At 47.0% G+C, this 16181-nt stretch overlaps 1 protein-coding gene across 4 annotated transcripts in view; it reads left to right on the top strand.

Annotated features, from left to right (window-relative positions):
• IRF2 (interferon regulatory factor 2) overlaps positions 1–11653 on the top strand; it is a 45252-nt gene extending 33599 nt beyond the window's left edge. For 3 of the 4 annotated variants that reach the window (XM_075500241.1, XM_075500244.1, XM_075500243.1), the window contains exons 8-10: positions 2627–2791; positions 7780–7826; positions 9243–10030. In XM_075500241.1, the coding sequence (XP_075356356.1) occupies positions 2627–2791; positions 7780–7826; positions 9243–9554 (524 nt within the window). In that variant the 3' untranslated portion in view covers positions 9555–10030. Of the gene's footprint in view, positions 1–2626; positions 2792–7779; positions 7827–9242; positions 10031–10617 lie in introns of those variants that run through there. The other variant, XM_075500242.1, reaches the window with a different exon arrangement.
• The last annotated feature ends 4528 nt before the right edge of the window (positions 11654–16181 follow it).

Genomic DNA, 16181 nt, shown 5'->3' on the forward strand with positions numbered 1-16181 from the left:
AACTTGAAGGAATAACACTGTAGTGCTATTAGTGCTTCCTATTTACTGACTGACTCATAAACAAATCTGAAACATGCCAAGGCCAATACGCAGTCCCAGGGAAGAAGCTTCATACAGTTTTGCTTTATTTTACAGTCTTAAAGTCAAACAGAGATCAATTAACAGCAGTCTTTGGAACGTACCTGGTGTTCCTCAAAATCCACTGACATCAGAGAGAGTAATTTTGCTGCAAACATCTCAGTTTTCTACAGTACAGTGTATCCTGAACTCCTGTTTGATTTTATGATGAGATGAATGCATGTTGCACCTTAGAAGATCTCAGTAATTTGCAGGACAGGACCCACAGTGGCAACATCAACATCTAAGAACGGAGAAAGGTCTGTCGTGGAAACCAAGCAAGAGGTTCAGAGGAACAGAACTGAATTTGCACCTTAAGGACTTTCATTTTTGTCTGGACTCACAGAATCTATTTTCAGGGGTAGGACAGCAAGGCTCGGGTGGGTAACTGTCATCCAGTGTTGTTTAATTAATGGCTAGCGAAGTGTGCTGCTTATCCAGACTGGAGAGAGAAGTCCTTATTTAGGACTGCAAGCAGGATTTTAATGTAAACAGGGAGAAAAGGGTAAAATAGATCTGTTCTGCAGAAAGGAGGGAAGTCAGCTGGAGGGGAGGAAAGACAAACAGCACCTGCAGTGTTTCTGACATACGTGCAGCTTATGGGAAAGTGGTGGCATACTGCCCAAGTGAGCAGGAATTTTTGCTGTGCAAATTATCTCTTGGAGTTGGTAAGAATTCGTCAGGTACTGAGGAGAAAGATAAAACGGTGCAGATGGCCTGCTCATACCCTGATGGGGTTGCACAATATTAGTTTCTCCCAGATAAAAATTAACTCTGTTGTGTGTGTGCTCTTGCCCTCCGCACCTCACTCAATAAAAAGCAGGTTGTTTCAGAACCAGGAAAGGTGGAAATACAGTGGAAATGAAATATCTGGAACAAAACCATAATAATTGTAGTGATTCAACTTCTAAAAAAAACACTATCCACTATTTATGTAATTTTCTTTATGCTAGAATTGTCTCATAAAATACACATCCAGCTTTGAGGTACTTTCCAGTGGTTACCTGGCACTTCACAAAGCAAAATGATATGCAGCTTTTCTCTGGGAGAAAACCCTGTCACTTTTCTTTTTCAAAAAGTCATGTTCTAGCCTTGTCTAAAGATAGAAGGCAGGAATGTATTGTGTGTATATACATGTGCATTCATGTATATTTACCTTGGTTCATCCAGGAATATCTTTTGCCTTTTTTAAAATTAATAATTAGAGTACTTACGTCACTTAGCAGAAGAATGTCAAGATCTACTGGTTTCATTGCCTACATTTTTTTCCCGTCATGGGTCTAGAAAAAAATGTACTGTCTGAATTTCTAACAACACAGCATCATGTTTGTACAGAATTTGCCTGTATGAAGATTGTTCCTTTTGAAGCTTTATGTCCCAGTGAAAGAATATCTGTAGTCCTTCCCTTTCTCCTGGACAACTGTGGATTCAGCTTAGCCATCCTCTGAGACAGCTCCATCCCCATGTGCTTTTCAAATCTAGCTAGTGGCTTTCAGCTCCGTGCTGGATTAATGCAGTTGTCATGTGTTCATACTGCTGGGATCGATAGGGGAGTTGTACAAGACAGAGGGAATTGTCTCAAGCAGCTCCAGAGAACTGAGATTCTGGCTTTCACCATAGTTTTGCTTTGCTCGGTAACTTCTTGGTACCTTGGTTTATTCCTCTGTTTCAAAAGGGTGGTGTGTAGCACAATTAATATCTGCAGAGCATTTCAGGACACTTGCAAAGCATCCGTGGTGCCTTCACTTTGTAGAAATAAATAATGTTTCTTTGGTATTAAATACCATGTGCCTGGGGGAATAGGAGAACCCTCTGTTAATAACTAACCAGACTGTAGCTTTCAGTCACAGACCATGGGGGTTACAGACTACAGGTACAACTGTGCTTTTCTACATACCATCACTGGCATTGCAAGGATCAGTGAGAATAAGCATCTAATTGGAGGAGAAATTTTTCACAAATTCATGTCATGTATAAATCAGAGTCCCACTATGTTTTACATGACCATGTGGCCATTTTTTTGCATGCCAGTTCTGCTCTTCTGGTGCATAATTTACATGAGAGCATCCAGAGGCCATGGGATGCTGGCAGCTTGCTGGGTGAGGATGCTTTCCCAGATTAGGAGAGATTGCTATGGTCTGTATGTCCTGGTGAGACCATGTTTCTGGGTGGAGGAGGAGTGTGGCTGTGGTCTTCCCTGTGAAAGCCTCTGGACAACTGGTATGTCAAGGAGGGCTCAAGGACGTTATGTGTGAAAGCTGGGGGAGAGTTAGGCACTTTCAGTCATCACAAGTGGGGAAAAAAATGTCTCTGAAGGTGATGGAAACTAAATAAATCACACAGGTTTCCTTTAGAAGTCCCATTGAAAGCAGGTGGCGGGCATGGAAGAAAGTGCTGAGATGGTATTGAAGACTCACTCAAGTACCTAGCAGGCCCCAAGGACAGGCTCTTAGAGATCCAGCAGGGTCGAGGTGTTACAAGTAATCAATTTTTTATTTCTAACCCCAAGTTGTAGGACAGCCGCACCTTGATGGCAGCAACGAGGAGCAGGTGATAGTTGCCAATCCTCCTGATGTTTGCCAGGTAGTAGAGGTGACAACAGAAAGCGATGAACAGCCCCTCAGCATGAGCCAGCTGTACCCCCTACAGATCTCCCCTGTCTCGTCCTATGCAGGTAAGCATCCTGGCATTTCTTTACACTCTTTTTTTGGAAATGTTTGGGGAAAACTGGGGAAAAGGGGGCTCTTCCAGGGTAGCTGGCAAAGATCCAGAAATGTCTATTTGGCTGCCTTCTGCATTTTTAATGAAACTCAAAAACTCATAGTCCTCCACTCATTTCACCTTGGGAAACAACTCGGGAGATCTGAGGTTGGAAATGTAAGCTGCAGATTTTAACCTGTGACTAATGGAAAAAGAAACTTTTTATATATAATGCAGAGAGGTCTTTTTATCTTTTATTAGAGGGGGATTTTCAGTGGTACAAATGATGTGCTGCAAATATAGTGTGTCCCCCTTGCCCCCTGACTTACTAAAGATTAAAGGTCTTCTGTGCTGTATCTTTCCTCAGTGCCTAGCACAGTGGGCACAGAGTGCTAAGGGCTGCACTGAAGGTGTATAATGCAGATGTGGAGCTGAGGGCCCTGGGGGAGTGGATCTGTCTTGTTACAAATAGTCTGCAGACTAGAACAGCCATGTAGTGACTGATAAGTGGTCCTGCAAGCAGTAGAGCTGTGGACGTCTGGCTTCCAACGTCTGCCTCCCATCTGGATTCTCTGATATCTAAAAAGGGGTGAGATAACAAGCGTTCCCCTGAGTCAGGGTGCTAATGGTTTCTCTTTTTTGTCTGGCCCCTTATTTTCATAAAACTGGTAGGAAGTTAAGAGTCTTTGGCACTCATTTATCTCTTCTCCAAGTCTGACAGTGAGTTCAGAAGTTGTTAGGGGGGAACAGATGCAAATGCACATGTGGGCACGCTATATAGAGCCCCTGTAATCATATAAGCCTTATTTCCGTAGGAAGCAGGGCAAAGCCACATGTGAAAGTAGAAAAAGTTTCAGATCCAACCTGTCCTTCCTTTTTTAACATGTTGCTAACTTGCAAGCCTCAGGAGACTGGGTAGAAACACAAATGTCATCTTTTTAGGCAAACTTAAGTCTTAATTGTTCCCCATGCAATTTATTATTTTACACATGGTTTTGCCTTTGACTCATTAGGCTGAATTTACTTCCAGACACATTTTTATAAAATATGTATTTAGTAATTTTTATCTTTGGTTCTGGGTGAATAGTATGATCTTCTTTTGAATAGCCTCCAGTGTTAGTCTCACACATGTTGATAAATGATTATGCTTCCCAATGTGTTTAGTCTGTAACGGCCAAAGCATTTAGAAGGGCTGTGCAAAGCATAAGGCAGGGGGATAAGGGTGCTTTAACTTATTAGCAGCTGGGAGATGGGACCTTTGAAACATTTGTCCTCTTTCCATGTGCTTCTTGCACAACTTTTCCCATCTGTGTGAACACAACAATGATGCTTTCTTTTAACCTCAGCTACAGCATCTAAGTTCTTGGAATGCAAACAAAAGTCACTGTCTTGGTCTGGAAGTCGTGGTGGTTGCTTAGGTGGGGACGATAGAGAGGTCTGGTGACAGGAGAACCACCCTGACATGAGCAAGTCATGAGCTACCTCCCCTAAAGTCAATGCAACAAGCCTGCATGAGGAAAATGAGGCATGACTGAAGTACTTCTGCTATCTCCTTATGTTGTCTTAGCATGCTGGCGGCCTTTACCTGTCCTAACTTATACCAGGACCTGCTAGCCCATAACTCAGATAACACAGAGGTGATTTCATGCCATTGACGTGCTTTTGAATGCATCTCAAGGCAGCTCTTGATGATCCTGGTTACTCTAGCTACAGGCCAATAAGAAGTGGAGTACTGCAAGGGTCTGTCCCTGGGACAAGTCCTATTTAATATATCAATGAGCAGAAGAGGTGTTGGAGTACACACTTGCAAAGTTTACAGGGGACACCAAATGGGGGACACCAGTCAATATGCTTGAGGGCAGGGCCACTGTCTAGAGAGACCTGAAGACACTGCAGGAATGGGCCAGCAGAAACCTTATGAAATTCAGCAAGGACAGATGCCAACTCCTGTGCCTGGGAAGGAAGAGCCCTTTGCAGCGGTAGAGGCTGGGGCTGATGGGATGGGGAGCAGCTCTGCAGAAAGGCGGGTGGACTGAATGTGAGCTGAATGTGAGACAGCAGAGCACCCTGGCCACAGAGAAGGCCACCAGCTTTCAGGAGTATGGCCAGTAGGTCTAGGGAAGTGATTATCCCCCTCTACTCAGCACTAGTCACACTACTTCCAGAGTATTGGGTCCAGTCTTGAGCCCCCCAGTCCAAGAAAGACACAAACAAATGGGAGCAAGTACAGGGAAGGGCTACCAGGATGATCAAGGGCTGGAGCACTCACTCCGTGAGGAGGTAGCAGGGCACTGGGCCTTGTTCGGTCTGGAGAAGAGATGGGTTTGAGGACCTCATAGCAGCCTGCCCCTACCTGCAGGGATGTTGTTAAGAAGGCAGAGCCAGGCTCTTCACAGCAGTGCATGGTGGGAGGATGAGAAACAGCACGCATAAATTGAAACAAGAGAACTTGGTCTAGCTGGATATAAGAAAAAATGTCACCTTTTTCCCCACAAGGACAGTCAGGCAGTGGAGCAGGATGCCCAGAAAGGTTGTGCTGCCTCCATCCTTGGAGGTTTTCAAGACCTGATGGGATAAGGCCCTGAGCCACCTGATCAGGTCCTGTAGCTGGCCCTGCTTTGAGCAAGAGGTTGGGCTATAGACCTCCTAAGGTCCCTTCCAGCCCAAATTGTTCTACGAACCTCTTTTTTTTAAAGCATGCATTTGCCCTTGAGGCAGGAGTGAGGACAGGGGTCTGTGGTTTGTTAGAACCCTGAAACTTGTAGGACACTCTTGTGACTATTTCTGGCTGTGTCTTGCTCCACGCAAACCCATACAGCAGAACCATGGGAGCCCTGGCCTTGTGCTTATGGGTTTGCTGGGTAGAGCTGCCTGCTCTGTCAGGTGCTACCGCTGAATGGCAGGAAAGAGTATAACCATAACAGCTGTGCAGGAACAGTTAGTTTAGCTCTTCTGAAACAACAACAACAAAAAAAGTAGCCTGAGGTATCAGCTGTCCTACATAAATCTGTTTTATTTCAAAAACACCTCTAGTTTCCTTCCTGAGGTTACTCAGGCAAATGATATGAGTGGCCTTGTAAGTTTTCTCATATTTCCACTGACGTCTATGAAATCCATTTTTTTAGTACCAAGCCTGTTATCAACCTCCTCTTGTGTTTGACACTGATTCAAATAACCTCTTGATTGAAATAACCTCTCTAACTTTCCATGCCTGAGTGGCTAGCTTCCCTGGCTTTGCTAACTATAGTGCTGTCTCTTGCTCAGCATTTTGTTATGTATCAACACCAAGGATGGATTCCTTTTCAGCTGCATCACTCTTTTTTTGTTGCCACATGTTTCTTCATGTCAAGGAATATCTGTTTCTTGTCTCTGTGTGGATTCCTCCTATTGATTCTATTTCCAGGGCCATTTCTCCTTTGCACAGATAATTTCTGCCTCTCCTCCCACCAGTATGGCTTAATTAGCCGGCTTAATCACGTTGGCACATCTCTCTTTACCTGGGCCAGTGTGAACTTCACAGGGCTTCGCGGCTAGATTTAACCTTTCGGACTGCTCCTCTGCTTACTGCATGCTGCAGCGGAGACTGGAGTAGGGGAGGTGCTGGCTTTGAAAGTAGTAGTCTGGAGTAGCTGAGCTGCCCGCTTCCTTGCTTCAGAAGGACTTTGGGTGCGCTGGGACCAGGTACAGTCCATGCACCCTTAGCAGTCATGTTATGTCCAGTGCAGAGCATGAGGTTGCTCTCTGGGAAGGCAGGATGGTGGTTTATGGTTGCAGGGGTGCAGGGGCTGTGCAAAGCAGTCTGCATGGGCTACAATGTGTACACAGACCAGACAGCGGAAGTTGGGACTGGAAAGCTCCCTTGCCTGCTACAGTTACTCATCACATTGTTCCTTCAACCTTGTAATTTCTGGGCTACTGCTGGCTCCGGGAGCGGATGAGCCCTATCTCCTCAGCCCTGGTGGCGGGGTTGGAGAAAGACCTCTTCCCTGTTGGTAGCCTGATAGATGCCTAGTGTTATCCTCCCAGGAAACAGGAAGACACAGACTGGTCCTGAAAAGAGGGGTTTGTGCCACATCTGGGATGTATCTGAGGCACGGGACTCTCAAACAGCCCGTGGGCCAGGAGTCTGACTCTCAGATGCTGGGGGACCTGCGTTCAGACACTCTTGCTTGAAAATACAGTCAAAATTCCTGGATTTCAGGCTCTTCTGCAAGGGAGGGATGCAGCTGCAGGAAGATGGCCGTCGTGCTGGAGCTGCGCCCCTGTGTTTGCGCTCTGGTTGAAGTGATGAGGGTGAGGGAGGCCATGTGTGGCAGGAGGAGGTGATGGGGCTGGAGATAGTAGTATTTCTACGTGCTCGAGTGGTGGGTGAAGGATTGAGAAATAGGCTGGTGGGGGCTGGGCACAGGTGGCAAAAGCAAAATGAGAGTAAAGTATAGCAACAGTAATAAAGTGCCAGGAATTACAACAAGCCCTTGAGGTGGCAGGCTGAGATAACAGTTCATGAAACAAAACCACACTTATCTCCTCTGGGGTGGAGTTGTTGCTGGTTTTGCAGGGAGATAAAAATAAGGATTTGGACAGAACTTTGCTCTTTGCCAGGCCTGGAGCTGCCAAGAGAGGATGAGGGAGAGGGGGCATCCCCTGCTTGCGGGAGGCTCTTCCCTGTGCCCAAAAAGCACAAATCTACTTCTTCCCTCTCCGTTGCTGTCTTTTCCAGGGTGTAGCCATGTTAACTGTGATAACCATGTGAATTTACCCCAGTTGTTCAATGCAGCTGTGCTGTCTAGCCCTTGGATTGCTATCGCTATGGCAGGGGATCCATGCTTCTCCGTTGTTTTCTGGTCGTTTGGCTTGACTCTGCTTCCACTTGTTGGAAGTGGATCAGGCCTCTTGAGCTGGATTTTGCTACTGTAGGTAGAATAGCATGAGTTTAATTTTTGTTTCTGTTTTGTTTGACAGAAAGTGAAACAACTGATAGCGTTCCAAGCGATGAAGAAAATGCAGAGGTAAGTTTTTTCTGGATTTTTAGCACTTTGGAGCAAGGTCTCAAGAACAATGTCCTGAGGTATTCTTCCCCCTCCTCTGTTTGCAACTCTGTCTACTAGTGGAGTATTCATTCTAATAATAGCTGGAGGAGAAAAACAAACCAAGAAGGTTCAAGGGAGACAGGCATTTGGGTGATTGTCTGGCAGAAGAGTTATCTCTACAAGTTCTTTCCTCCTCATCTGTCCAAACTACAGTGAGATTAATTTGCATGATAAGATGTTCTGGAGAGCCATCAACAGTGCCAGCTAGTTTGTTAATATGATGCATTGACATTGCTGGGTAGCGAGTATTTTATCTTGGTTGAAAGCATGCTCATTTTGTTTTCCTTAAATGGCACCTGAACTCATACAATTGGAGGAAATGCTTACACATACGATAGAAATGCAACTTGAATGTTTGAGGTATGTGAGGCAAAAAGCTTTCCCGAGCAGTCAGTTGGGTATTGCTGGGTGAAAGGAATCAGTGGAGAAAATACCCACCCCGTGAATGTTTCCTGAGCTGCACCTATGCAAAACCAGCACTCGTCTTTTCTTTTTGGACTGCCATCAAGTGACCAGACCTACCGATCTCCATGAGTACGTAGAGGCCAGGGGAAGCTCACTGAGGGCACTTAGATGCCCTGTGCCCAATACTCCTGTGCATTTTTGCAGGAGGCCTCTTGCAAATCTCTCTCCTGCTGTGCCCCCCAGAAGGCCCTCTGAATACTCCTTCTTGGAGAACTGCAGGTTGTACAGCTGTATGATGGCACGGCTAACCCTCTTGGTTTAGTCTCTCGTGCTCTGGTTAGGGTGAAGCCTGTATCTAGACTGCCAATAATGACTCCCCAAACCTCCTTAGACAGAGCATGCCCTTGCAGCATGTGTGATGGGGAAAGGACTGGATGCTCATCTTTCCTTGGCGAACCTCCTCCCTGTGATGGGGGACACACCATCAAGTGACAGTGGTTTTCCCAGCAGCCTCACCTGTGTTGACAGTTTGGGCGGTGCTGTTTGAGAGGTGCCGGGTCTCTGTGCCTTACTGTTGGCAGGAGGATGCTCTCTCTTGGTAACGGAGGATACACTTCCATTTCAAGCTCTGAGTGTTTGGTCCTCTGTGTCCATTTTTGTCTCCAGCATACTGGGAATAAGGCCTTTATTTTCCATCGAAAGAGTGGGCAGAGCTTCTTGAGTGCTGGAGAGCCACAAAGGTTTAGGCACATGACTTCAGAAAGGGAGAAGTGACTGAGAGCGAAGACATTCAAAGCCAGCAGCTAGAGGCTCAGGCTTTTAGCAATGGAGTAACTCCTGTGCAATTCGTGGATGTTTCTGTCTTCATCTTGTTACTTGGAGCACTTCGCAAAGTTGCATTTGCTCATATAGTCTTTCCTTCTTTTTTAGGGACGACTTCATTGGCAGAAGAAAAACATTGAAGGCAAACAGTATCTCAGCAATCTGGGAATGAGGAACACTTCTCATATGCTTCCCAGCATGGCAACTTTTGTAGCCAACAAGCCTGACCTCCAAGTCACCATCAAAGAAGAAAGCTGCCCACTGCCTTACAACAGCTCCTGGCCCCCTTTCCCAGACATCCCTCTGCCACAAGTAGTGTCCACAGCCTCCACGAGCAGCAGCCGGCCAGACCGTGAGACACGGGCCAGCGTCATCAAGAAAACGTCAGACATCACCCAGTCGAGAGTCAAGAGCTGCTAAGCCTTTGACGGTGTGTTTTTTTAGCTTTCTTTTGTTTGGTTTTGTATTTTACGTTTCTCTAGGAGAGGTTCATCCCTTGACGCACATGAGACAAATCTAAGGTGAAGCCTTGGCAATATAAAACATTGCTGTGTCCGACTCCAGTGCCGGAGTGTTTTTAACTCAGGACTCCAGCCGTCAGTATGTATACCTGAACCCAGGCGGACTTCCAAGGTTGCTACATAGGAAAGAAACCCAAGAACTTTGGCCCACTCGCAGGTTCCAGTGTTTCATAAGAGGACCAACTGACCACAAGGGAAGTGGTGCTGCTGCACTTCTTGCTGTCAAGGCTGTGATGGAACTGAAAGCCTCAGAATGGAAGAGAAAATGTGAACTAGCTGGAATATTTTTAAATAAAGAAAAATCTATTGTGAATATTGTACATAGTGCAGTACTAGCAACGTTGCAGTCTGCTTCTGCACCTTATTAAGAAAGCACTTACGAAAGGCCTTTTATTACCTTGCTCTACTTAATGGCACATTGAAGGTCCCTCCCCACCTGTATTCTTTTCCAAGGCTATTCTTGCTAAAGTGTCTTCAAAGAATAGAGGAAAGGAAGTTGAAACTTCCCATGTGGATTTCATACGTTTTAAGACTGCTTTTCTCTTGTTTGTTTCTAATCTGCTATGCTTGAATGCCGCGTGGTACAATAGGAAAAATAAAGAAACCTATTACAGAGATATTATGCAAATTCCCAGATTTAAAAAAAGAAGAAGAAAAATACTCTAATTCTAACCAGAGCAAGCTTTTTTATTTTTTATACAGGGGAATATTTTATTCAAAGTAAAATTCTAAAGTGAATATAATTTTTTTTAATCTTTTCTACAGCAAATTTATAATTTTAAGATTCAGTCCTTGGTTATCAGCAGTTATTACATCCTTGTGGCACATTTTTTTTTTTAATTTTGTAAAGGTGAAATAGCTTTTATGAGCTCATGTAGCAATCAGATTATCCTGTGGATTGATAATAAATATGCTATATAGTTAAATTTTTAATAATCCTCTTGTTTGTCTCTCTTTTTTAGTTTTTCAGAAGCCCCAGATGACATGGGTTTGATAGGTGAATGGGACCTCTCGGAGCGAGCAATTAGCGTGAGCCGCCTTTACAATTTCTGGAGTACCCATCTACAGGGTGGGAAGTACTGTGCTTGAGACAGCTCGAGGTGGAAAGAGGAACTAGAGCTTAGAGGTGGCGTACTCGAGTTTGCCCTCACATGCAGAGGCTGGGAGTTGGGGTACCTTTTATGCTGTTATTCTGTGGTTGGGCTTTGAGCAAGTCACCTCATGGAAGGGATCTTGTGAAAGTCCATTCCCCTGCCCAACACAGGCCCAGCTGTGCTTGCCCCATTCCTGGTAGATCTCTGTTTAGCTTGCTCGCAGTTTCCTTGTCCAGAAAAAACTTTTTGCAGAGTTTCCAGCAATAACTCCTTCTTAGTGGAATGAATCGGAAGTTGAATAAACATTCCCCAAGGCTTTCAACATCTACCACGTGATGGCAAGTTCTGATTCCTCTGGGTCTTTGAGGGAAGCTGCTGAGTATCTAATTAAGGGTGTGCAGTGGCTTGCAGGGTTGTGTGGTGGTGGTGGACAACGAGCCATGCCGTTGACTCTGTGAAGTGCTGTACACTTCAGGCTGGCACTGGCATGGGCAGAAGTTGAGAGCACGTACCGTCTTGCAGTTTTTCAAGCTGTTGGAAGTTGAACGGATTGATTCAGGTATGTAAAATACGTGGACATAGAGTGTCCTTCAGGTGCGATTACCATTCTGATACCAACCCAACAGATAGCTGAGCTGAGTGCCGTGTATATTGGGCTGATGAGCAGTAACATGCACAAAAATGGCTGCATCACAGGGAGATGTGCTAACTGGCTGTTGAAAAGGGAAAGCAAACAGTAGGATTTGCTGTGTTCTTAACCTGATGCCACAATTCCAAATTTCAGCACAAGTCCGTGTGAAACTTGCAGTTTTGTCTTGACAACCCACTGCCCAGTGGCCTGGGAAGACAAGGTTAGAGCTTTGGTTAGGGTTGGGTGGAGGAGGAAGCCCCAAGCAGTATTTGAAGTGAGGCTGAAAACTCAATTAAAATCATTGTATGTAACCTTTCTGGTCTCTGTCCCTTTCCCTTGGTTGTGCACTCACCCTTCCAGTAGCCCTCCAGGTCCAGAGGCCACGAGGTTTGGTCTTCCTCAAAGAGGTTGTGTATACGCACGTGTGTGTGTGTGTGTGTGTGTTACAGTGAGTCTCCGGCATCCCAGGTCCTTTGCCAGCAGGGTTATGAGGTTCATGGCAGGTTTCTTTTTCTTGGTTTTGGGGCTCACTCGGGATTATTTTTATATTTTCTTAACACAGTCTGCTTTGGGTTTTGGAAGTTTTTCCAGACTTCCAAGCTAAAGTTTGGAAGTTGCTCTGTAGCATCTCCTAGCCCCTTTTAAGATAACGGGCTCTTGTTTGTTAGGGAGGGACCTCACAGGGTCACAGAAGACCTGGGGCTGGAAGGGACCCCTGGGGTACATTGGGTCCAACCTTCTTTTGAAAGCAAGATCTTAGAGTAGGTTATCCAGGGCCTTGTCAAACCAAGCCTTGAATATTTCCAGCAAGGAAATGTTCTTCTAGGCTTCATTAATCCCTTTCTTCCAGCCTTTCTTTGTGCGGCAAGTTCCCTCGCCTGCTGCTGGCCCTCAGGGTAGGGATGTGGTTGAGGCTGGAAGCTGCAGGTGGAGAGTGGCTGGAAAGGGGCTGTTGGGGGACTTGGGGTTGGGAGAGGAGTCATCTCCTGATGTATTTTAATTGAGGGAAAGGAAGAGTTGGGTTAGGTAGAAGAGAGCCCAGAGCTGCAGTTGTGCTGGGGCTGGGAAGGGGCTGCCAAACTCAGCGGAGGGCTGGTGCTCGAACCCTCCTCTTGGGAAGCCTTGTTTTTGGAAAGGAAGGGCTGCAGCGCTGGGGCTGAGACTGAGCCTAGGGCGAGGGTCAGGGCTGAGGGAAAGAGAAAGCCCAGTTGCATGGGGCTGGAAACATCACGCCATGTAAACTAAGCGCTGGCGCTCATCTTCTCCTCTGAGGAGTATTTAGTCTGTGGACGGCGAGAGGCTCTTGCCTCTGGCTCAGCGTGGGTTTAGCACTAAGAGTTAAGGCTGAGAGAAAGCCCAGAGAGAAGGTGGTGTAGGCGCTGGAAAGCATCTTCCAAAGTAAACAGAGCTGACTCAAGGCTTTTGCTGTTCTGAAAGCAGGGCTGCTGTTTACCTCCGCCATGGCCTGCTCTCTCCTCACCATTCAGATTAGTGGTGTGAAATGTTGGCTCGTCTCTGCAGGCCTCCAGGCAAGTGGCCATGTCCCATGCATTATATACTGCAAGAAGCTTTCCTTGTTCATAGCAGCAGTTTGAGCTCCCTGCCCCTCACCCATGGCATTGAGGAAGCATCTCAGAGGCCTCGTACCTTCCTACGAAGCCCCATTTTATGTCTGACCTTCTTGCATAAGCGCTCCTTGACCTTAGTCCTGCGTGTCCATCAGCGGGAACACATTTTCCCTTTCTAGCAAAACATTTCGGCTTTCTTGGTCTCCGAGGCTCACTCCGGTCCCTACACGGAGCCTGGCCTCCAACAGGGCTGCCGAGGAGGAGTGAGGACTGAGCTGCCTTTTCTGTGTGTCCTGCGTGACTTTGGGTGAGAGCCTGCCTTCAGCAAGCTGTGCTGGTCACTGGGGAAAGCAGCTGGTTGCCCAAGGGCTGCCTGAGTTTTTCTAGGTATATAAATGTTTGTCTGCAAAGCAAACTGTCACTTGCCAGGAGAAGGATTTGCTACTCTTAGCTTCAGCCATCTGAAAATGAGGAGTAGTCGATGGGGAAAGGCAGGCACCTCCAGCTTAACCTGTGCATTAGCCTTTGTGTAGCTAAAGCAAATTCTGTGGTCGCATCTCACCTGTGGTCGTTCCACGCGAGAGTTGGCACCAGTGTGCTGATGGCCAGGTAACTCAGATCACTCTCCCCTTGGTCCTGCGGGGAGGGCAGCGGAGCTGCAAAACCACTAACCCCCAGCCTGCTCCGGTAGCTGCACAATAGGAGACACACACCCACCTCTGGGAAGGTGTGCGTACTTCGTAAATTCCCCTCTTCCCAGGGCTTGGATGTTTGAAGCTCTTCCAAGAGGTATCCAAGCACAGGAGTTACAGTACGTATCCATAACACTGTTCCATCAAAGAGAATATCCACCGCGCAAAGGCGGTGACGCCTCTGCAACTTGCTCAGGCCAAAAGCAGTTGGCCAACCGCAGGGTGATGTAAATGCAAAGGAGGATTTATTTGGGCTGGGACATGGGACGTTTTTCTTGAAAGGCAATGTTCGATTACGTTTGTTACCTGTGCTTGCAAAACTACGCAAAGGCATAAAAAAACATCCAGCCTTTAACAGCGCAACCGCCAATTCGGTTCTGAAACACTGGAAACCAGATGCCTGTCCATTAGCACTACGAGTAACACCAAGCTAATCTGACCATGCAATTTTGTGATGTGGTCAGCAGGTGGGCCTGCAGAAATCTCCCCGGGCGGAGGCTGGGAGGGAGGTAGGGGCCAGGCTCTCCCCTTGCAGTGCCCACACGGTTTGTGGCCAGGTGCTGCCCATGCTCTGCCAGCTCAAGCAGTCCCCTTCGGGGGAGCTCAGCTAACAAGGAGCCGTGATACCAAGGTCTCTGGCAAAGTCTAATCCCCTTGAAAGGGCTGTCCATGGGGCTCAGGTAGGAGAAAAGTCATCTGGGGAGCAGCAGATGACTTCTCCAGCAGAACTGGAGAAGACCAATTTGCTTGGGATCTGGGCTGTGTTCAGAGGTGTTTCCTGGGGAGTGGGATATTGCTGAAGTTCTCCTGTCAGTCAGGGCACTCATACAGCCTCCCTCTCTCCCACCCACCACCTGGTGTCCTTACAAACTTCCTAGTGAAGGGTTAACCTACACAGCATCCTCTTCCTCCACGAGGACCTAGTGAGAGCTGTCTCTTCTATCTAGGCACCCGTTTTCTCAAACTTGTAGGAACTCCTAATCCATAGGATACGTCCCCTGCTTTCAGAGCTGATTGACAGTAACTGCGGAGCTGCAGAACAGTTTGGGTCAGGAGGGACCTCTGGAGATCACCTGGCCCAAACCCTGCTCCAAAACTTCCAAGGTAGTTCAGGTTGCTCAGAGCCTTGTTTGGTCAAATTTTGGGTATCCCCATGGATGGAGACTCTGCTGCCTCTCTGGGCCCCTGCTCAGTGGTTTCACTGTGCCAAGGGTGTGGGGGGACACAAGCTGATGGGGTTCAGCATGATGACACATGTCTCAGATCCTTGGGAAATCAGGGCTTTAGTTTGTGGAGCTTGAAGGCTCCCCACGGTATCAGCGGGGGACCTGGCTGCACAAGATACTGCAGCCACAGAGAGAGCTGCTTTGAAGTCTGAGAAAAAGTGAGGAATGGCGATATTTAGCAAAAAGGAGATTATGGAGCACAGGCTCCTCCTGTATTTGCAGATTTACCACAAAGGGAATCACCCCCCTTTTACTATGGGTGCCTTTGCCCTTGGCTATCGCTGACATCCATCACCTATGCTTGTGTTTCTTGGCTTTTTCAAAATCGACTGGACTCAGCCTACCCTCACTCAGAGAAGGCACCAAAGTATAAATATTTCTGTAGCACCTGAGAAGAAAAAGAGGTCAAGTACAGGGTCTTGGGGGTTTAAAAGGTGCAAGTCTGACACGTGCCGTGAGGGGAATTTTACACACTCTTCTGCGCCCATCCCAAACATGAGTTTACTGAGCCAATGGTGCCTCGAGGTAGATGGTATTTCCATAAGAGGGAATATATGTACCTGTGTGTAGGAGATGAATTTACAGACAAAGCAGGTAAGGGAAGCTGGGTTAGATCTCTTTGGAGGGGATCTGTTCCCTTGCCCAGGAAAGCTAAGCCCAGGCATGTCCATTTTTTTGCAGGAGAGTTAATAAACGAACATAAATTATTTTTTTCTTGGGTTTGGAAGGGGCTAAGAGCTGCTGGAGGACTCCTACGACAGCAGGATCATCCTTTCTGTAACTCAACTGAAATAATGGAAAAAACGAGGGAGAACATGAAAAAAATGACATAATGGCCCCAAGCATAAATTTATCCAGGTCTGCTTATGGGTCACATAATGTTACAACCCAGGTTTCTGCTGGTGTCTGGGGCTGCCACTCCTGACGTCCTCCCGGAGCCTGGCAAGAACCTCGCACACACAAATATTCAAATCCTGTTCAAAATGACAGTAGGTGTCAGCTCAAAATTCCCTAGGATCAGGCCCTTATTTTTTTCCCCCAGCGTGTAGCAATGGCCTCGGTTCCTGGGTGTGTGCAACCACCCGGCCATCGCCCTCCTTCCCTCCCTCGCACGCTCCTGCTCCCTTGGCGGGATCAGCATCGAGGCAGGCGGTGAGGCTTGGTTTACGTCCCGACACGCTGTGCCTTTGTTGGAAGTGACTGGGAGGCAGTAGTTGTACGTGACCTGCACGCCCCTTTGCCACGGGACTGCGAAATACATTCGCTCTGCACTTGGATAAATGGGAGAAAGACGCATCTGTAGGAAGCGTGAAAA

Source organism: Mycteria americana, chromosome 4 (genome assembly GCF_035582795.1).
Source record: "Mycteria americana isolate JAX WOST 10 ecotype Jacksonville Zoo and Gardens chromosome 4, USCA_MyAme_1.0, whole genome shotgun sequence".
NCBI classification, from domain to species: Eukaryota; Metazoa; Chordata; class Aves; order Ciconiiformes; family Ciconiidae; genus Mycteria; species Mycteria americana.